Source organism: Hemibagrus wyckioides, linkage group LG14 (assembly GCF_019097595.1).
Source record: "Hemibagrus wyckioides isolate EC202008001 linkage group LG14, SWU_Hwy_1.0, whole genome shotgun sequence".
NCBI classification, from domain to species: domain Eukaryota; kingdom Metazoa; phylum Chordata; class Actinopteri; order Siluriformes; family Bagridae; genus Hemibagrus; species Hemibagrus wyckioides.
Window position 1 is genome coordinate 4,467,633 of NC_080723.1, and position 22,245 is coordinate 4,489,877.

A 22,245-nucleotide genomic window follows, 5' to 3' on the forward strand; every position below is an offset into this window, starting at 1 on the left:
TTTTGTTTCAGCTCCACTTTCCCTGGTTGCGATTGGTCACGTCAGGTTTGACGGACACGAAAATTAGCCAATGAGCTCGCGCGCAGCTTATGATTGGTGTGCTGAGAATTTTAAACTACTTAAACCGTTTAGAGCGGGTGGCTCGAGGAGACGTTTTCATGTAACAGTGGAATGGCGGTTGTTTTTTACTTTTTGTAGCGCAGTGGGATTTGTATGTTTATGAAAAGAATAAAAGGAGACACACGGGGCCAAAAGAAGACGTCGGACTGTGTGAACTGTTAGGCTTATATTTTTTTTAAAAAACGAAAGGTATCATGTGTTTTAATTTATTTATTTGAAATCTAAAGTCCGTTAGCTTTTATTTGATAGCAAGGCTTCAACGTTAAGCGCATTAGCTCAATGTTAACCGTTGCTTAGTAAATTTCCTAATGTTATTTTAATTTCATATTTATATTTATATATATATATATATATATATTTTTTTTAAAAAGTTGTGTTTCTGTTTTCCGAGTTATGCATGCAATGTATTGCTAAACATGCCAAATGTTTTTAGACGCATTGCTAAGATAGCTAGTTAGCCTCTGTCAGGTAGCTAGCATCCGGTTGAATTAAACATAACGTATTCGACAATAAGCTAGATCTTTACCATGGCACAGATGGTGATGTCTTCCATCTTATTTAACCATTCAGAATAAGCCTTCCATCAGCTAGAAGTAAATAACCTGGAGGATTTGAGATAAGACTAGTTTCTAAGCAGAGGTAAGGTTAATAAAAGCCAGGTGCTTTGGTCCCTGTTTTCATGGCACACAGAATAAATCCTTATAGATCTTTTGTCATATCTGAGTCTAATGAGAGTCTGGACACTCAGTATTGACAATCAGTATACATGAAGTCAGATCTCTTTTCAGTATAGTGATCTGCCTCTAAAGGCATACATACATGTCCATTGTGCATTTTCCTGATGTCTAGCTCTAACTCATGTTGTGCATTTTTTTCTTCTTACTTCTGACATCATCCCTCATTCAATAATCTCATGTAATTATTACTAAGGGACGCAGCCATGAGTTCCCTCCCAGAGGCCACTCGCTCCCTCGTGCAGGTGTTCAATGGGAAGCTGCAGGAGTTCACCAATGAGATCGAGAGTATTCACATGGTATGGCTGGAGGAGATTCAGCAGGAGGCTAAGCGCATGTTCTCCAGGTACACAATCCAGATTTGTGTTATGCTGTTGTGACTGAATCCATTTTTATTACTCTCATTATGTGGAGATAATTCTCAGTATTTACATTGCAGCGACTTCAGCACAGAGCCAGAGCTCATGCCAAAGACGCCATCGCAGAAAAAGACGAACCGGAGGAAACGGGTGTCTACGGAGCTCAGCGACTCTCGTAGCAAAAGACGGTGAGGGTTTATACCGTAGAAGTGGTGTTTGTAAAAATTTGTAATATTTCATGGCCAGTTTGTTGTTGTTCTAACACCTAGATGGACAGCGATCAGGCATAACAATATGAGCATTGACTGGTGAAGTGAATAACACTGATTATCTCCTCATCATGGCACCTGTTAGTGGGTGGGATATATTAAGCAGCAAGTGAACATTTTGTTCTCAAAGTTGATGTTAGAAGCAAGAAAAATGGACAAGCGTGCAAAAAAGTGGTGCAAAAAAAGGGAACAGTGGTGAACCGGCGACAGGGTCATGGGCGGCCAAGGCTCATTGATGTATGTTGGGAGCAAAGGCTGGCCCGTGAGCTACTGTTGCTCAAACTGCTGAAGAAGTTAATGCTGGTTCTGATAGAAAGGTGTCAGAATACACAGTGCACGACGGGTCAGGGCTGTTTTGGCAGCAAATGGGGGACCAACACAATATTAGGCAGGTGGTCATAATGTTATGCCTGGTCAATGTATTTGTCAGACAAGATTTTTTTTATATAATAGGCATCCTTAGAAATCTTTAAATATGTTGTGTGCCAGCTATAACAATCTTTTCCTTCTTTTGTTTGTTCTCTCTTCAGTTTCTCTAAGGGGAAGCGCAGTAACCTGCGACGTTCCTCAGTCCAGCTCACTCTCAATTCTATCTCTGAGTTGGTGGATGCACATGTCCCCAGTAGCAGTATTGACAGTGTGGCTGAGGAGCCTGTTCGCCGCACACGACGTAATAAAGCCGCTGCCGGTACAGCTGCAGAAAGTGAGCCAGTCAAACGTAGCACGCGCACCAAAGCAGCTGCCAAGGCAAAGGAACAAGCTGAGAAGGTGGAGGAGGAGTCGACAGCTCCACAGTCACCTGAAAATGTTTCAAGGGAGCAGGAGCACAAGGTAGAGGAGTCAAGCAGCTCTTCATCTCCTGTGCAGATGCTGGTGTCTGAGGTTGTGGTGAAAGTCCCCGCTGCCGAGCGTCTTTCTGCTGAAAAGTTGCTCCAGTGCTCTCCCTCTCCAAGCCGCTCTGCACAGAAGATTACCATTGCGGCTGCAGGAGGCCAGGCATCGGCACGGAAATCGGGCCGACAATCCCTGGTGGTACGGCGCTCTCTTGCAGGCCTCAGGCATAGCATGACTCAGGAAGCAGTGCGGCGTGCTTCTCGACGCTCGTTTCTGAAGAAGAAAGCCAGGTTGGGCAACTCAACATGTAGCAGCACAGTCAGTGGTAAGCTTACACAGACAGAAATGCACACTGGATTTGAGTCATGAAGGTTAGGATAGTTGCACTTGTTATGAAGAATTGCTAGGTTTTCTGTCCGAGTTAAATTTATGCAAATTAAATCGTAGAAACTATCTGAAACAGCTGATCAGTACACTATAGATCATAGGTCTATGTTTGTGTACCTCCATTAGGTGGCATGAGAAAATCAGGAAGGATATTTTTTGTGGAAATGTATCATACAATTTTTATTTTTACTAACAAAGCAAAAAACTGTCAGCTGCTTGCTAAAGAATGTGATGTCACTGCGTAAGGCATAATCACAAAACGTCTTTAATGGGAAATTAGCTCCAGGCAGAAAAGCTTGTTTTACAACTTGCATAAGTTTATAACTTAAGTTGGCTTAATTATAGATTTTGTAAGAACTGATTGTATCAAGTCTGACTCTTAGTAGTTTCAGAAATGGGAGCATCAGTTCACCGCAATGCTGCTGTTAACATAGATGTTGGACTTGGATCCAAAGCTTAGTCATAACTTCATTGTGGAAGTTGCTGTGATTGTGATATAAATTGTGTAAAAGTTAAAGTAAAACTGGTTGTCTATTGCTGCTTTGTATAACTATTGTTGTCTTTTTTTTTTTTGTTTGTTTGTTTTTGACCTGTTTGTTTAGGGGATGTGTCTGTGGATGTAGAACCAGAGGATAATGATGAGATGGAGGACAAGATGGAAGTGTAAGTCTGATTTTTGCTTTCATTCCTGTAGTTTGTTATGGATTTTTTAATTTAGATCTTCGAGTGAACGAAGCTGATATAAGATGAATGGCTGCCTCTGTTATAGGGTGGTTACTGAGGAAGAGCCAGACGCAGAATCTAACGCTGAAACTCCGTCAACCCAGCCTGAGGTAAAGACGTTCATTAGCACGCTTTGATTAACTCATGGGCTATTCATGGTTCATAATGACCAGCAACATATGGATTGGAAAACACAAGTAAAATTCATTAACTGCCATGATCATACATTTTTGAGTAATTTAGGGAATTTGTGTGTATGTGCTTAATCAGGAGACTGAGCCTGTGAAACTGGTAGAGGAAAATGTTCCCATACTGGTGGAGGAAGAGATGGCACCATCTCCGAGTGTCCAGGAAAACTGCCGATTCACGCGCTCCATGGCTCGGCCCTCAGTATCCGGTACCGCTTTTGTCTGAATCTTCCAGTTAGAGTTAAAGTGGCTGTTAAATTCATGGTGTAGTTTAACAGCCTTTTAATTCAAGTTATGAAATGTTTATAACAATGGTGTTTGTTTTATCCATAGATGACAGTGGGAAAAATACTCAGGATGATGTTCGGTGAGCTTGCATTGTTAATGCACTTTGTTTTATTTTAGTGTGTAGCTTTGAATTAGTGTGTACTAGTGATTTGTGTGTATTTCAGGGCCTCTCGCACCGCTTCCAAGCGTGCAGCTGCAGAAGCAGCAGTTGAAGCAATTTGCACCCCCAAGAAGAAGCACTCTCCCCCTAAGAAGTACATGACTGTAAGTCAGCTTCCCCCCTGTCTCTCCATATTCTATAATATAAATGTTTTTGATATTGAAATCATCAAAATGGTCTCCTTGGTCCAGTTTCTGGTTAACTACATAAGATTTATTATGGTCATTACAGGGCATCACACCTGGCATGCGCTCCTTCCTGCACACGGTGCAGAAGAACCAGCTGCTGATGATGACACCAAGCTCTCTTGGGCGCACTTCAGTCATGAAGTCCTTCATTAAGCAGAGCGGAAAACTTGAGGTCAAGGTAATTTGTCGTCTCGCCTTGCGCCTTGTCACCCGAATAGTTTTGTGGGTTTAGAATTTGTATACATGTGATCACTGTTAATCAGTTAAAAGTAGATAATAGTGTACTTGCTGAGCTAGTAATCCTGCTCTTCTCTGTTCCCCCAGTTGAGCACTGGCTCAGTGGTAAGTGCAAACCTTGGTGTAATCCACTGCAGCCTTATCTCTGGTGTGTGTGCACGTGCACATGTAACTGGGAGCTTACCTTTTTCACCTAACCTATGGTGGTGTAACGGTTCACCCTGTTCTCATTTGTGTAGTCCTCGGTAGTTGCGTCAACATTAGTGTTAGTCTTAAAATCTGGTCTGCTTGGGATTGTGTATTGTGGCTCGCATGTTCACACTGACCAGGTTCTGCAGAATGTTAATGTATCAAATTCCATACTCTACATTATTGCCTTCATTATAGCTTGTGCACAGAATTAGGTGTGAGGTGGGGTGTTTTAGCAACAAGGTGCTGTCTTTTCTAGTATCTTTCCACTTGACAGTGCAGCATGACTTAATGTGGTGGTCATGAAATTACCCCCTGATCAAGCTTTTTTTTTTACTCTACCGTGTAAGCAGTGCTATGTTCTTTCTCAATTTGGTTCTAATTTCTGTCCATTTACAATTTGGACAACTTCCTGTTCCAACATGACTGTGCACCAAAGTGCTCAAAGTGCACAAAGCAAGGTCAATAAAGACATGGATGAGCAAGGTTGGTGTGGAGGAACTTGACTGGCCTGCACAGTCCTGATCTCAACCTGATGGATCACCTTTAGGATGAATTAGAGCGGAGAATGCGAACCAGGCCAAAGATGGAATGTCTGACTTTACATGCACATGAATGTAATATGGAGTCGGCCCACCCTTTGCAGCTATAACAGCTTTAACTCTTCTGGGAAGGCTTGCCACAAGGTTTAGGAGTGTGTCAATGGGAGTTTTTGACCATTCCATTGGAAGCACATTGTGAGGGCCTGGCTCGCAGTTTCTGCTGTAATTCATCTCAGAGATGTTCTATGGGGTTGAGGTCAGGACTCTGTGCAGGCCAGTCAAGTTCCTCCACACCAAACTCACTCATCCATGTCTTTTATGGACCTCGCTTTGTGCACTGGTATACAGTCATGTTGGAACAGGAAGGGGTCATCCACAAAGTTGGGAGCATGAAATTGTCCAAAATGTCTTGGTATGAAGCTGAAGCATTAAGAGTTCCTTTCACTGGAACTAAGAGGCCAAGCCCAACCCCTGAATTCAATGATTTACAAAACCTTTGTACTGAAAACCAATGTACTGTATCTGAGTTCATTTCTCATGATGTCTCATGACACTGTTTAGGAGTGCATTCAGTCATTACGTCAGGATCGGTGCATCTTGCGTTTTCTCCTGCCCATCACAAGCTACCGCAGATATACAACAAATTTTACATGACAAGAAACAAACATGTATTTGGCCTAGATGCTGATTGTCCTTGGTTCTGGTTCATCCTCCTCTCCTGTGCTGCACTGTTCAGTGGAAAAACACCTAGTGTTTGGCACCATAAATTCATGACCTTCTAATAAACCTAGATGCAAAACTAGCTTTAATCTGTGGTGCTGATCTAGGTACTTGTGTTTTGGGGTAATGGACTCTCGTACTAGATCAGTGTATCTAAGTAGACCTTCCTGAAAGTTTGGCTGTGCTTTACTACTCCAACACCCGGCTGTGAACCATCATAATCATCCTCAATTCCAACCCAATTAACATTTCCACTTTAATCACTCCATGTCCATCAGCACTATGTGTATCTGTTTGTCATTACTCTCTGACCTATGCCCTCTTCTGTCAGGAACGGGAGCGACAGAAATGGGATGCACTTAACAAGAAGATTGAACAAGAAAATGAAAGAAAGAGAAAGTTGGAGGAGGAGAGGAGGAGGAAACAGGAAGAAATTAAAAAGTATGAAAGCCTGTCTGCGTCTGTCTGCCTGCCTGCGTGTCTCTGCGTCTGTCTGCCTGCCTGCGTGTCTCTGCGTCTGTCTGCCTGCCTGCGTGTCTCTGCGTCTGTCTGCCTGCCTGCGTGTCTCTGCGTCTGTCTGCCTGCCTGCGTGTCTCTGCGTCTGTCTGCCTGCCTGCGTGTCTCTGCGTCTGTCTGCCTGCCTGCGTGTCTCTGCGTCTGTCTGCCTGCCTGCGTGTCTCTGCGTCTGTCTGCCTGCCTGCGTGTCTCTGCGTCTGTCTGCCTGCCTGCCTGCGGGTCTCTGCGTCTGCCTGCCTGCGGGTCTCTGCGTCTGCCTGCCTGCCTGCGTGTCTCTGCGCCTGCCTGCGTGTCTCTGCGCCCGCCTGCCTGCGTGTCTCTGCGCCCGCCTGCCTGCGTGTCTCTGCGCCCGCCTGCCTGCGTGTCTCTGCGCCCGCCTGCCTGCGTGTCTCTGCGCCCGCCTGCCTGCGTGTCTCTGCGCCCGCCTGCCTGCGTGTCTCTGCGCCCGCCTGCCTGCGTGTCTCTGCGCCTGCCTGCCTGCCTGCGTGTCTCTGCGCCTGCCTGCCTGCGTGTCTCTGCGCCTGCCTGCCTGCGTGTCTCTGCGCCTGCCTGCCTGCCTGCGTGTCTCTGCGCCTGCCTGCCTGCCTGCGTGTCTCTGCGCCTGCCTGCCTGCCTGCGTGTCTCTGCGCCTGCCTGCCTGCGTGTCTCTGCGCCTGCCTGCGTGTCTCTGCGTCTGCCTGCGTGTCTCTGCGTCTGCCTGCGTGTCTCTGCGTCTGCCTGCCTGCCTGCGTGTCTCTGCCTGTCTGCCTGCGTGTCTCTGCCTGTCTGCCTGCGTGTCTCTGCCTGTCTGCCTGCGTGTCTCTGCCTGTCTGCCTGCGTGTCTCTGCCTGTCTGCCTGCGTGTCTCTGCGTCTGCCTGCGTGTCTCTGCGTCTGCCTGTCTGCCTGCGTGTCTCTGCGTCTGCCTGTCTGCGTGTCTCTGCCTGTCTGCCTGCCTGCGTGTCTCTGCCTGTCTGCCTGCCTGCGTGTCTCTGCCTGTCTCTGTGTCTGCCTGCCTGCGTGTCTCTGCCTGTCTCTCTGTGCCTGCCTGTGTGTACACACTTAAAATGAGTGCAAGTTATAAAATTGATATTTCTTGTTAGGAAACGGGACGAGCGTTTGAAACGAGTAGTGGAGGCCCGGGTGAAGGGAGAAAAGGAGAAGGAGCAGGAAAAGAAAAAGAAAATCGAAGAGAAAATGGCACAAATTGAGAAGAAAAATGACATGGTTAGTTGTTAACCATCATTTAAAAGTATTTTATGCTTATGTTGTGTGTAGTTTAATTTGTACGGACTATTTGATTCTGAGGCTCTGAACAGGTCTGTGAGTCTGGATTTGTAAACCTCTCTTACATTACACCCCCAGCTGCGTGTGGAGCGGCTTGCCGAGGAGAAAGCCAAGAAAAAGGTGGCAACTAAACGTCAAGAGGAACTGGAACTTCGCAGGAAACAGGAAGAGGCAGCGCGGAAGAAAAAGCTTCAGCAAGCTGTAAGCACACTTGTACTCTCTCATCCCCACTAAATGGAAATATTTTCTAACTTCGAGAAGCCATGTGAGCTTTCTCACTCTTTCAAAAATGCATTCTTTGCACAAAATGGCACACTTTCAAACTTAAATTTCATTATCATTATTTTTGAAATATGAACATTATAACAAAATCCATTGCAAACATGCACTGCGTATGTATTGTTCCTCAATTTATTTAGTATCATGTAACTCTGTCATTTCTCTAATGCTAAAGAGCCATAATTTTGGTTTGTGCTGCCCTCAGGTGGGCTTTAAAGGTGCTGCAGAAAAGATCTCGGTATTTTTTTTTTAAAAATCAATGTGATTTTTATTGCATTTGAAGGCCTTTATTTATCAGTGCTGATGTGGTACAGCCTTAATTGCACTTTTTTTTAAAACTGTAGATTAGTTGTAGCTGCATTCCTCAGTTTGCACATGGGTGTGTGCATGTTTCAATCAACCCCTAATATGTTCCAAAGCAGTCATGTTTATCAGGGTTTATGTTTGTTTTAGTTTTTAGAAGCATCACATGTGTTGCAACTTTGACATCTGCGTAACATCAGCTTTCAATCTCTGTAGAAAATGGGTTTGAGCTGGAATCCTCCTTGGAGCTCCTCCTTGAATTTAATCCACAGCTGAACTCAGGGGCCTCAAGTAATTTAGTATATTTCGTGAGCAAAGCTTTATAATTCTGTATTGAGACACCAGTAAACTTTAAAATTATTATGCTTCCAGTTTTTGAAGTTAGAAGTTAAGGTTGCTGATTTAGGATGCATCCATACTGGATATAACAAAGTTTGGGTCCTCCAGGAGGAGGAGGAACGGCGACACCAGGAGCTCCTGGCCAAACGCAGAGCCGAGGAGGAGCGGGAGAAGGCACGCAAACAAGCCGAGGCCACTCGTGCACTGGAGCTCAAGAAGGAGCAAGAAAAGGAGAAGGAACGAGAGCGCGAGAGGCAACGCGAGGAGAGAGAGAGGGAGCGAGAACGACAGGCTGCTGCTGAGAGGTCGGTGTTCTGTGCTTTTTGTTTTCCCCCCTCACACATTTTTTGGTGGTTCTTGCTATTGCAGGGGGAAAAATGTGACACACATAATAGGAAGTTAACCTGTGTTTCAGAGAGCGACTGGAGCGTGAGAGAGTGGAGCGTGAAAAGGCCATAGCTCTTCAGAAGGAACTGGAGAGAGCGGCCAAGGAGAAGAGGGAGCTAGAGGAGAAGAGGAGGAAGGTCAGTGTCTGAGCTCTAGTGCTGTAATTTTGTAGAATTCTTTTGATGGGGACATTCATCTGAGTATTAATAATGGTGCTAAATGTCTATACACTAGGAGGTGAAAGCATTATATTTTCAGGTTGTTCATCTATCCAAAATTCTCATTAGCATGATATCTCAAGATGGAGTAGCTGAATATTTGTAGTTTATGGAGTTACTGCTTAAATGTCAATAGCTATCCTTAGTATATATTAAGGTCATTTTAGACATCCTGTGTCTATTTTTGTTTTCTTTATTTTTAATTAAGCCATTTTGTTTCATGCCCAGCAAAGGGACATTAGGGAGAGCGTTAATCAATAATGGTAAAATACTCTGGGGGAAGAAATGTGTTTTATTAGTGTTTAAGTGTTTTTATTTATTTATTTATTTATTTATTTATTCATTCAGGAAGAGGAGCAGAAAAAGGCTGAGGAGGAGAGATTGGCCCAACAGAAACGTGCTGCTGCTACTGCTGCTGTGCCCCCTACTACCACTGTACGCATACCGATGTAATAATGACCGTAATCCTTTATGCTGCCTTACCATTAATTGTTGTAATAACTTTTTTCCTCCTACTTTTTCAGACTGTTGTAAATCTGCCCATCAGCAAAGCTCTTAACACCACAATTACACACAGTCCTGCACTAAATGTTACTGTAGATATTGAGGTAAGTCGCTTGTCCTCTTCTACATGCATTTACAGATCATTCCGATTCTTTTCAGGTATCCGTGGTAATCATTTGTCTGTCTTTTTCAGCAATCGGTCATGAAAACTCCAGCGGGTAAAAGTGCAGCTCATAACAAGACGATTGGGGATAAGGGAACGGGGCTGAATGTTACTGTAGATGTCGAGGTTAGTTACTGTTTGTTCTTCATTCAGGTTATAGGTTATTAATCGTGTAATGGCGTTCTGGGAATTTAACAATAGCAAAAAAGATGCAAATGTGACCAAAGCTGAAATTGTCATCGGTTAAAGATTTTGTTGATGGAACCCCGGTTTGAGATGACGCAGTGACCTTGCAGCTGTAAAGATCCGCTGAAATATTTATTAAAACAGACGGACTGTTATATTCAGTATAGCACCATACACACATACTATTACACTTCACTCCTCATGAGTGCGTCGATGAAAGTGTGCGTGATGGCGCTTGTTGAGAGAAATACAGCTGAAATGGATTCATGTGCTCAAGGTCGCCTTCCTTTTGTGTACAGATTGTTGAAAAGTAGTGTCGATGGGGTTGGTCCACACTGGAAGTTAATCTGTTTATTAATTATATCCTTACAGCAGTCTCCTCAGTCCTACCAGATTACACCTAAAGGGAAGAAGGTTGCTGTATTGGTCAATCCAGACGACTACGGTATGGACCAGAACAGTGATGACTCGACAGATGATGAGTCTGCACCCAGGAAACCCATCCCTTCATGGGCCGAGGGTAAGATTTCAGCTTGTGTGTGTTTTTAGTTCTACTTGCTTTATTAGTTTTAATACATTTTCTCAGAAATGGTTTTAAGCAAATATATTAAGCATATCTGTTTTGTATACAGGCATGCAGCTTCAGCAAGCTATCATGAAACAATATTATGACCCACTGGATCTGCACACGTACTTTGGAGATGTTGAGCAGCCCAAACTGGAAAAGATTTTCCTAAAGACCAAACCACGCTTCTACAAGCGCACAAGCTCTGCTGTCTGGCACTCTCCTCCACGCATGGGTGCCATGCCTAACTAGCTGGGAACTGTCTGTTAGCCTTGTCTTTTTTTTTTCTTTCTCTCTCTCTCTCTTTTTAATATGTAAGCATTTTAGGTTTTGTGTTTGTATAAAACATTTGATTTCACTTAAATAAAGTGCTATAAAAATGTATCAGAATTAGAGTAATACAAAAACACAAAAGCGTTTCACGACAAAACGCCGGGCACGTTTCCGCTCTCATTTAACCTACAGTATTTATTAATACTGTTAGTACTGTTAGAAATGGAGGCCTTCATACATTCACTATGAAGTTGCAATGCCACTTTGGGATACAATTAATGGGTTCCAATAATCACTATGTATGTATATAAATCTGCTTGAACCTGCATATTCTTTGTTTTTTCAGTGTTTTGAAATGAAGCAATTTATTTCAACAGTTTGTGTCGTCTTCCCCACTTTCTTTTCCTTTTTTTTCTTTCTGAACATGCAGGATTTAAGCGGTCCATCATTTGTCGCAGCGCTCTAAGGGAGGGGGAAGTGACGCTGCATTAATTTTTACTATTGATTCCGTACCAAAGTGTCTGTCTTTGTCTTTTTGTTTTTGTTGTTTTTATATGTGTAGTGAATGAAATTGTTAAATGTTGCCCTTTATATGTTTCAGCAATATGCTGTTTTATGTGGGGGGTTTTTTTTTCCACATTCGGAGTAGATAAAGGTTTGATTTTTCTTTTTTACCCTTAAAAATATAATGAATAAAATGTATACAGCCAAACTGGGGAGTTAAGCCTTACATTATAAAAAAAAAAAAATTGCATGTCTTTTAAATCCACATCTGTCACAATTATATAGAATTGATATTGTTTGTGCAGTCTTTGTTCTCAGTGATCTTATATGCTCACAGAGCCTGTTATTTTGAACACCAATGATCTAATCAGTCAGACAAGTGGTAGTGCATATAGTCATGCAGACATAGGCCAGCAATTTCAGCTAATATGTGCATCAAACATTATATGGGGGAAATGTGATCCTATTGATTTGATCTGAGCTGGATTTCTCATGCACAGCAGTCTCTAGAGTTTACTTAGCAGTGTAGAGGCAGTTCATCAGATACTTTGAGTTCTCTCTCGGAATAGCGAGACTGACAGAAAGGCTATAGAAACTCTCATAATCACTCTTGTACAACTGTGGTGAGAAGAAAAAGCAAATCTGAATGCATTTCATGTCAAACCTTGAGTCAGATTGTCTCCAACAGCAGCTCATGTTGAGTTCCAGTTCTCTCAGCCAAGAACAGTAGGCTGAGCCTGCAGTGGGGACAGACTTGTCAAAACTGGACAGTTTGAAAACAACAGAAACATAGCCTGGTCTGAATTTTTGTACCAGATCAATGGACTTAAACTCAGCAGTCTAGGCTGATGTGATGGTGTGGGGAGAGTTTTCTTGGGAAACTTCAGGCTTATTAATACAAATCAACATGACGGTGGTTCGAAGATGTTGAGGTTCTCTTTGGGAGTGACGAGGTTGGACAGGATTAGGAGCGAGTACATCAGAGGGACAGCTCACGTTGGACATTTGGGGGGTGAAGTTAGGGAGGCCAGATTAAGATGGTTTGGAGGGAGAGTAAGTATATTGTTTGGAGAATGTTGGACATGGAGCTGCCAGGCAGGAGGCAACGGGAGGTGTATGGATGGAATAAATGAGCATATAAAGCTAGTGGGTGCAAGTGTTGATGCAGATAGGTGGAGAGAGATGATTCACCCCTGAAGGGAGAAGCCAAAAGAAAAAGAACATGACAATGACTCCATGAACATGTGGTTTCTCAAGGTTGGAGAGGAAGAACTTGAGTGACCTCAACCCCACTGAGCACCTTTGGGATGAACTGGAACACTGACTGCACCCGAACCTCCTTGATATCATTAATGATTTATTGTGGATGAATGGGAAAATCCCCACAACCATGTTCCAAAATTTAGTGGAAAGCCTTCCCAGAGGAGAAAGAGGATATTATTACTAAACTGTTACATGTTCAGCAAGCACATATGGGCGTGATGGTCAGGTGTCCACAAACCTCGGTCCATTTATTGTAGGTAAGCCAATGGTAAGAGAAAAGAGTTAAGATTTTAAATTGAATAATATTACAAAAAAAAGGTCGATCTGCAAACACCTGACGAGGTTTCATCTTACTTTTACTCTAATCATTTTATTTTTTAGCTGTATTACAGGATTACCCCTTGGAGCTTGGGTCACATGATTTCTCAGCACTCATTATTCCAGGATCTTTCACCCTAAGGGACAAATGGAAAAATGTACGTCACAACATGATCACGTGACTCCGGTCGCGTCTCGTTATAGCTCAGCTCTTTCTGAAGGATAACAGCGTTTGTTCGTACTGTGTTGGTTATTCCATTTTGTGGTGTGCCGTAAACTTCTAAAATGTTTTAAAAATGTTCGACACGACACCATTACTGCTATTTTCTGCCTTATGATCCATCCATCTATCCGTTAATTGCCTAGATGAGAGGTGAATCATCGACTCGTGGAACCGTGGAATGTGGAATCGACTCCGAATCAATGAGTGAATCGGTGAATTTACTTCAAAGAATCGATTCAACAGAGTAGATGGTACTATGCAAAAGTCTTAGATTTATGCAAATAAATGCTGCAAAGCAAAGAAGGCTTGGAAAATAATTAAATTCCCTGTTCTGTTTGTTTTAATCCCGGTTTGAGGTACAGTGAAGTACAGAAAAATAGATGGTAGGTTTTTATTGAACATTTTGGAGAATCCTTGAGAGACTTGCTTCTTCCTTTGCATGTAAAACATCTTCGTATTTTTATTTTCCTTAAAAAAAAGTGGGATGGCATACAAACTATTTTATGTAACATTTGTTGGAATTTGAAATTTACAATGTGTTTGTACCAATAAATAAACATTTCCGGCAATTTGTACTCAAATAAGGTGCATAAGACTTTTGCACATTTCTGTCTTTTGTAAGGTTTTTCTTTTAGGTCAGTGAATGCATAAATGAATGAAACAACCTGTTCAGTTTATCTAAAACATCCACAAAAATAGATGTGGCTGATTCTTCTGGAACACGAGTCGTATGAAACCGAGCGGAATCGAAACCATTCCCATTATTTGGAATCAAGGAATCGACTCTTGTAGGAATCGGATCCCAGCCCCTCGCCGAGCGTTTTCGTTGTTGTTCTGTGAACAAGCGTCAGCCAGTGAAACCAGGCTCTCGTGTGAATTTCAGAAAACACAGAAGAAGGTAGTTGTGGTTTTATCTATTTGATGCTACAATCGGGAACAGAGCATGACAATATTGTATAAATGTATATAGGTTATATGGTTCGTTCGGAGGAAGGATATTGTTATTATTATCGAGCTCGTGCGCCGTTACTCGTTTGGTAAGCTTAGCCTGCTAGCTAGGATAAATGCGCAGTTCCGTTAGCTACTCATTTATAATGAACAAATTATCTATATTACTACTTAATTTACTACCATACCGTTTGTTTGGTTAGCGAGGTAAACGGGTAGTTGATCATTATCGCCTTGCTGGTGTATAATGGTCTAAATAGCTAGCCACTTGTAGAATAGCGAACAGAAGGGCATTTCTAATTAAACTGCTGTGTCTTGCTTTGCTTACTGTCTCCGATGCTTAATATCTGTCTGGCAAATAATTTCTACAATAATAATGACCCTTTATTAGTACAGATGTGTGTTAAAAGGTTTAAAGGGATGGGCAGATGGATCATGTGGTGTCCTGGGTTTATTTTAGACGACAACCTGGGTCTAAATGTTCTGTTAATGTTTCATGTTTTATTTTTGTTTATTTCAGGATGAATCGTGTCGTGTTGGTCTGTCTGGCTTTGGTGACCTGCGCGGTGGCCAGACGAGGAGGCGGTGGTGGATTTAAAGGGGGTTTCAGCTGGGGCAAAGGCAGCAACACGGGCAGTAAAGGGACGAGCACAGGAAGCAGAGGGGGCAGTAACACCGGAGGGTCCTCATCTAGAGGAACACACTCCCAGCCGGCCAATTATCCTCGTCAGCCTCAAGTACCTAACCAAAACCCTCCGCCATATCCTGGCACTGGAGGACATGCAGGCTCTTATCCGGGCAGAGGGGGCGCTGGAGGCTACCCCAATCAAGGGGGATATCCTAATCAGGGAGGTTATCCAGCCCAGCCAGGCTCTCCAGGCCAGGGAGGCTATCCAAGTCAAGGACGCTATCCAGGGGCTGGCTCATATCCAGGTGCAGGTTCATATCCAGGTGCGGGTTCATATCCAGGTGCAGGTTCATACCCCAACAACTATCCAGGAAGGAGTGGAGGGTACCCTTATCCTCAAGGTGGTTCTTATCCTGGATACCCGGTCAGAGGAGCGCCGTATCCTGTAGGCAGTCCCAACCAGTATGGTGCGGCGGGTGGATATCCTGGCGCAGCACAGTACCCCTACTGGAACCCCAACAACAAAATCATCAGCCCTCGTTATGGTGGTAATTACGGATATGGTGGTTATGGGGGATACGGTGCGGGAGGTTCTCCTTTCGCCCAGTCTGTGCATAATATGGGAATGAGGCCCTCTCTCCAATCGAAGGGGTTCGGTAAGCAGGCAGTGTTGGCTGCTGGAGTCGGAGCCATGACTGGCATGGCAATAGGATATGGCTTGGGCAGTTTTCCACGTCCACACTTTTCATTCCACAACCCGCAAGAAGAATATTATTATAACCACTACATGTATCGGCGCTATGGTACCAGATCTGACAGTAACACAAACCCCAGCTCTGCAGGTACAGGGCCAGGTGATTCGGAATCAGGTCCGACTAATAATGTCCACAATATCTTTCAAAATCCTCCGCCTCAGTCGTATGACAAGTACATGGACAACTGTATGGAGAGGACGGATTTATTGCGAGACGAGCAGGGCAGAAATAAGAGAGCTGCCGAAGAACCATGGCCGCAAGAGGCGGAGGATGGTAAAGCGGTTTTAATTGAAGATGATCCATTTAAGCAACTGGATGAGCAGCCAGCTGGGGAAGCAGAGTCTCAAGTTTCAGATCTCGCAACAAGAAATGAGAGTACTGGGGAAGGAAGTAAATCCAGCAACGCCACCGATAACCCGATGCCATTCGCCGCAAAGCTTACTGGTGCTACAGAGCCACCCACCAAGCCTCGGGAGAAGGTGCCTGATGACGACGATGATGATGATACTGTAAGCATAATGGAAATTGGCTACCCTGCACTGATCGAGCAGATGAAAGCTCGACGCTGTGTGGAGCTTTACATGGTGTACTCGGAGCAGCATGCTGAGAAACAGGTTCAAGTACACAATAATGAGAACGGTGGTGAAAAGCTCATGCCACTTAGCCAGGGGCTCATGCTCATTTCTCTGCTTATGAGCTCCCTGTTACTCTACTGAACCTAGTGAGCTGTTCTGGTTTAGCGTACACCTTCGTTAATCGTGGTACCACATATCAAATAGACTACAAGAGGAAAAAAAAAAAATGTCTGACATGCAGACTGTGATCTGCGAATATAATAATGATCCACGGTGTTAGTCTTGACTAATTATAAATATCAAGGAATCCATATTTCAGAATGAGTAACGATCTTTGCCTGAAACCTTGTTATTCTAAAAGTATATAGATTAACAAAAAAAAAACAAACCCCAGAGGCTTTTAGCTGTCCTTGGCTTGATAATGAAGCTAAAACTTGATTTGCATTCGTCTACATGGGTCATGCAATGGCACTCATCGTTGTCGTTACGCCGAATGAAGTCATCATGATCTCGCTGCATGAATGTCTACATTGCTGCACTCCTCTCTCCTCAACATCGTTTCTGCAAGCAAACACATGCATCACGTTTCCTGCTATATATATGACACGTTTTATTTATTTATAATATTTATTTCATGCTGATTTATCAGGATCACATCCACACCCTGGACACATACTGCTTATGAAAAGTTTTCATATCTTTAGGTCAGTAACGAAAGGACAGCGGGCCTCATTTATCAATCCTACTCATGCTCCTGAGTGTGTGTAAATTTACCCAAGTCTAATATAAACTTCATTATATTGCTGCACTTGTATATATGGATGTTTAAATAGCTTAGTTTTATTGCATCCTTATGATTTAAGTTGACTGAAGGTCATGCTTATGAGAGAGTATATTAAAAGACTGTTTTATTTTATTTATTGATTTTTTTAAATATGGAGGCCCATAAATCGGTTTCTCTTTTAACAATGTGTAACACTCCAGTACGTTTTAAGCTGAGAGATTAAATCCATTTAAAATAGCATTTCCCTTGAGTAACATGCCTGGTGTGTGTGATTACTTGGGTACAGTTTAGATCATTTGACACCATTATCTTGTCACGTCTCTTGATCCTGACCTAAAACACACAGTTTTCTTTCATTTGTCTCTGGATGTTGATCTTGATCTTGATTTTGAACACTAACCCTTCCAATGCTGCAATTTTTCTAAACCGTTTTCTTCTTCTTCCTCTTCTTCTTTCGGCTGTCCCCTTCAGGGGTGGCCACAGCGAATCATCTCTCTCCACCTATCCTTATCTTCTGCATCCTCAACACTTGCACCCACTAGCTTCATATCCTCATTTATTCCATCCATATACCTCCTCTTTGGCCTTCCTCTTTGCCTCCTGCCTGGCAGCTCCATGTCCAACATTCTCCTACCTTTCTAAACCGTTTTGTGATTTTTTTTATAGAGTTTTCTGGCTATCCCTGCATGTAGGAGGAATCTTTGCACTTTATATACACACAGGAGTATCAGAAATCAGATTTTTCCCAAGCTTTTGTATATCAGGGCCGGATCGATTTCGTTTGGCTTACGCAAACCTTCACACACAACTTTACTGAAAGATTGATAAATGAGGCTCGGCGTCTTTTATATAGTCTACTCGTGGATTTGTGTTTTTAGTGGCTTGACTCTTCATTCTGTAAATAGCTTAGTGGTGGCTCGGTAAAAACAAAGAAGACGACGATCTAAATACTAACATGCTAAGATTCAGTAAGCTAAACAAATGTACCTTTAGTTCACTGCACTGTTTTTAAGGTTTTTATAAAATATTGAGACCGAGAAATGATTTTCGAAGTGTTTAGTTTTAGACGTGGTTTGATATTTATGTCCCGAGTTAAATTTAAGCGTTGGAGTTTAGACACAACGTCTACCTTTTCTCCAAACTCATTTATACTACAGACTTTAACCTTAATGCGTATATATAACACACTGTGTGTACTCACTAAAAGGTTAAATGACAAACAGGATGATTGCATTTTCTTTTCCATGCACTGGAAGGTGAAAACTCGGCTGTGTTTCGTTGTGTGTTTAAAAACTGCGAAAACTGCACTGACATATAAATTCATGTAAAATTGAATGTACCCTGTACTCATGGTTCGGTAGTAAATTTAAACTCCTAACCTGTCAATATTTCTCTGTCCATGCTTAATCTAAAATTAAACGCTATTTCACTCTCATTCTCCGTGTGCTTTTTTTATTTTATTTTATTTTATTTTTTTATTTTGTCAATTTATACTGCCAACTGTAAAGAGCACAGTACAATGAACAAATAAATCTGTTTTATCCGCAGCATCATTTACACAAATACAAATTGTTATTCTTGAAAATTTCAGGAAAACTGAACTGTCATATCCTGCTTGTGCATGTCAGTAGGAGAAAATTTCAGTATTATACAACTGATTTAAACTTTGAGCTGCTTCCCATCATAAATCAATCATAAAGCTTTTATCAATTCCACACAGATGTAATGAATATTTTGTGAAATATTAGTGTTGTATTAAAGGTAGATCAAATAAATATGAAATTTAAAACAAAGTGAAAATCAATTCATAAATTAAGACAAATCATTACAGTCAATCAATTACATCTACACTATATTGCCAAAAGTTTTGGGACACCCCTCCAAATCATTGAATTCAGGGGTTGGGCTCGGTCTCTTAAGGAACTCTTAATGCTTCAGCTTCATACCAAGACATTTTGGACAATATCATGCTCCCAACTTTGTGGGAACAGTTTGGGGATGACCGCTTCCTGTTCCAACATGACTGCACACCAGTGCACAAAGAAAGGTCCATAAAGACATGAATGAGCGAGTTTGGTGTGGAGGAACTTCACAGAGTTCCAACATGACTGTGACACTATTTAGACACTATTTTTGGCTAAGTGAAGATTGAAAAGGTTTTGTTTGACAGATAGTATTAGTATATTTACACTATGTTCCTGTTCCAACATGACTGTGCACTAGTGCACAAAGCATGGATGAGCGAGTTTGGTGTGGAGGAACTTCACAGAGGCCTGACCTCAACCTGATAGAACACCTTTGGGATAAATTAGAACAGAGATGCCTCCCCAGTTGTGTGGTAGGGCCAGATACATGTTTTTTTTCTTGCAAACCCAGTCGTCAGAGCCCTGAGCAATGTGCCCATTTCATATGGATGGATAAGAGAGCACTCTGCCTGTGGGCCGGTCCCATTATCAGAGTGTGAGTAATATAAATGAGTGCACTTACTGCTAATGACTTTTCCCAATGGCATGTTCCGTCTTCCTACAAAGCAGTATGAATTTGACTTGGGAAGGGGTTGTGCAGTAAATGTTTGATTTATGCTGAGTGATCGCCTTAGTACGTACATCAGATTATGTTGACACATGGTCATATTGGTCAGGTTGGTAAAGGAGTTCCTTGAGGCTAGGAACATTGAAAAAATGGAATGGCCAGCCCAGAGTCCTGATCGAAACCCGATTGAAAATCTTTGGAAAATCAACTGCAACAAAGTTATTGCTTAAAAACCCACTACAGTTACTGAACTGTTGAAGAGACTAGAAGAAGACTGGACCTATGGTGGGGTGCAGATGTGCTGATGTCATTCAAAGCAAGGGCCGCTATACTTCCTCCTTATTTTTGAAAGCTGGAACCTTCAAAAGTTTTAGTTGTAATCTACCATGCTGCAGTGGTTCTCTAATTTTGATTACTGTCTTTTCCACAAAATTAAAGGTTTATGTTAAAGTGCCTCGGGTTTTTAGCATGACATGCTAGTAGAACAGTTCCTCCATATTCTGAGCAAAATTTCAGAAAAAATCAAGTATTTAACAAATTGTTCTTTTTTATTTTGATCTCTACTGCTGAAACGGCATTATTTAATTTAGCTTACACATCATTGTCTGATTGTAGCGTTTGTATGAGTGAAAGCAGTCATATTATGAGGTATGTCTGAACCACAGCCTCAGCAGCTTCCAGGTGTTAACAGTGGAGTTGAGCAGGAAAAACGGGTTACTGAACATGAACGAATGAATAGATTCAAGGTAAACAGTACAAGAATAATATCTTGAGCTCTAAAGTCACCTCTACAGCATCCATAACCTTGCCTTTACTTGCAAAATTCATAAAAATATCAGTCTTTAACCTGCGAAAAGTGAATCCTTGTTTCGAGGTATAAAATATTTGTTACTCACTATGACAGTAAATCTACACCGATCAGCTCATAACATTATGACCACTGACAGGTGAAGTGAATAAGACTGATGATCTCCTCATCATGGCACCTGTTAGTGGGTGGGATATATTAGGCAGCAAGTGAACATTTTGTCCTCAAAGTTGATGTGTTAGAAGCAGGAAAAACGGACAAGCGTAAGGATTTGAGCGAGTTTGACACCAAGGGCCAAATTGTGATGGCTAGACCAATGATTCAGAGCATCTCCAAAACTGCAGCTCTTGTGGGTTTTTCCTGGTCTGCAGTGGTCAGTATCTATCAAAAGTGGTCCAAGGAAGGAACAGTGGTGACCTGGCAACAGGGTCATGGACGGCCGAGGCTCACTGATGCACGTGTGGAGCGAAGGCTGGTCCGTGTGATCCGATCCAACAGACGAGCTACTGTTGCTCAAACCGCTGAAGAAGTTAATGCTGGTTCTGATAGAAAGGGGTCAGAATACACAGTGCATGACGGGTCAGGGCTGTTTGGGCAGCAAAAAGGGAACTGAACAATATTAGGCAGTTGGTCATAATGTTGTGCCTGATCTGTGTAAATAATATAAGTGTGGTCAATCTCAGGTTTAAGTGATGTTTGCTTCATTTCAAGAGACAGCTAATTTTCTTATAAACTACATTCTAATTGTTTATATAACTTTTTGTCGTTTGTATGAATTGTAGAAACCACAAGCGTCACGCAATTAAAAGCACTCATTTCTGTAAAACAAACACAAAAGGTCCCTCAGAATAATGAAGTCAGTCTTAAGCCATTATCTTCTAACAATTACACAAATAAACACACACCCTTAAAGCAAACATCATTTGTGTTTAGGAAATATTTTACACTCCTGAGACCTGGGATCTGCTGTGTGAACTGGTTGTCCCCTTGAGTTCAGTACTTGATTTACTTTGTTTGACATATGCACATATGCCCCCAAACACATTTAACCCTAATGACCGCTGATCATATATACTAATTGCTCCCTGGGTATGATTTGACAGCTCCACCAGTCTACCTGGGTTTCAAGTCATCTTCATACCCTTTAAAATGCACAACCTTGTCACTGCCATTTATCTTAATTTGCCTGTTATAAGGGACCTTATAACACCTTGGAGAGAGCCATTCTTCTTGACATCACTGAGTATCATTAACATGGTTGATCAAACAGAGCTAAAATGATCACCAGTGTATTGAGATAATGAGCCCCACAGCCTTCGAATATCATGGCACAACATGGCACAGAGATGACGATTACTGCGGTGTGAACACAAATACACCGCCCTCGCTGACTATCATTTCCTATTGAAATTTACATTTGCATGAGGTTTGAATGGTCTGATGTGGATGTGCTGAGGAATGAGACTGGTTGATCTTCAGTATTTAGTGCTGACTCAAATGGGATGTGTTTATATTAACCCCTCACAGGGTCCCTGGTTTGATCCACAACAAATTAATTAATCTATTAGATAGCTAACTAGTGCATGGATTTTACTTATAGGGATATCAAAGCAATTGAAAGTATACGTATAGTCATATTTATCTAGTATTTGCATGATCATTAACCCTATTTGTAGACACTATATTTGACTCATTTCAAGATTGAAAAGGTTTTGTTCATTTGGCAGATAGTATTAGTATATTTACACTATGTTCTTGTTCCAACATGACTGTGCACTAGTGCACAAAGCAAGGATGAGCGAGTTTGGTGTGGAGGAACATGACTGTCCTGCACAGAGTCCTGACCTCAACCTGATAGAACACCTTTGGGATGAATTAGAGTGGAGACTGCGAGCCAGGCCAAAACTGGGACGTCTGCCTTTACATGCACATGAATGTAATATGGAGTGGTCCCGCCATTTGCAGCTATAAC

General features: G+C 42.3%; 2 protein-coding genes across 3 annotated transcripts; both read left to right on the top strand.

Annotated features, from left to right (window-relative positions):
- The first annotated feature begins 125 nt into the window (after nt 1-125).
- Nucleotides 126-11,311, top strand: incenp (inner centromere protein). 2 transcript variants are annotated; one of them, XM_058407864.1, is made up of 21 exons: nt 126-309; nt 1,051-1,200; nt 1,294-1,401; nt 2,013-2,641; nt 3,306-3,366; nt 3,473-3,536; nt 3,697-3,823; nt 3,948-3,981; nt 4,067-4,166; nt 4,294-4,428; nt 4,575-4,592; nt 6,270-6,379; nt 7,535-7,658; nt 7,797-7,919; nt 8,748-8,944; nt 9,055-9,163; nt 9,593-9,679; nt 9,769-9,852; nt 9,942-10,037; nt 10,470-10,617; nt 10,730-11,311. In XM_058407864.1, the coding sequence occupies exons 2-21, from the start codon at nt 1,061-1,063 to the stop codon at nt 10,912-10,914; spliced, it is 2,679 nt and encodes an 892-aa protein (XP_058263847.1). In that variant the 5' UTR covers nt 126-309; nt 1,051-1,060; the 3' UTR covers nt 10,915-11,311. The 2 variants fall into 2 exon arrangements, with proteins under 2 accessions (XP_058263847.1, XP_058263848.1); XM_058407865.1 differs by lacking the exon at nt 4,575-4,592.
- A 2,677-nt stretch (nt 11,312-13,988) lies between these two features.
- prnprs3 (prion protein, related sequence 3) lies at nt 13,989-18,368 on the top strand. The gene is made up of 2 exons (XM_058407866.1): nt 13,989-14,141; nt 14,712-18,368. The coding sequence occupies exon 2, from the start codon at nt 14,713-14,715 to the stop codon at nt 16,288-16,290; it is 1,578 nt and encodes a 525-aa protein (XP_058263849.1). The 5' UTR covers nt 13,989-14,141; nt 14,712; the 3' UTR covers nt 16,291-18,368.
- The last annotated feature ends 3,877 nt before the right edge of the window (nt 18,369-22,245 follow it).

What these genes read in the sequence shown, in the direction of transcription:
- prnprs3 (XM_058407866.1), top strand. Translation starts at nt 14,713, where the DNA reads ATGAATCGTGTCGTGTTGGTCTGTCTGGCTTTGGTGACCTGCGCGGTG.
- incenp (XM_058407864.1), top strand. Translation starts at nt 1,061, where the DNA reads ATGAGTTCCCTCCCAGAGGCCACTCGCTCCCTCGTGCAGGTGTTCAAT. An exon ending in AAACAGGAAGAAATTAAAAA is followed by an intron (nt 6,380 to 7,534) that starts GTATGAAAGCCT and finishes ATTTCTTGTTAG; the next exon opens with GAAACGGGACGAGCGTTTGA. An exon ending in TAGAGGAGAAGAGGAGGAAG is followed by an intron (nt 9,164 to 9,592) that starts GTCAGTGTCTGA and finishes TTATTCATTCAG; the next exon opens with GAAGAGGAGCAGAAAAAGGC.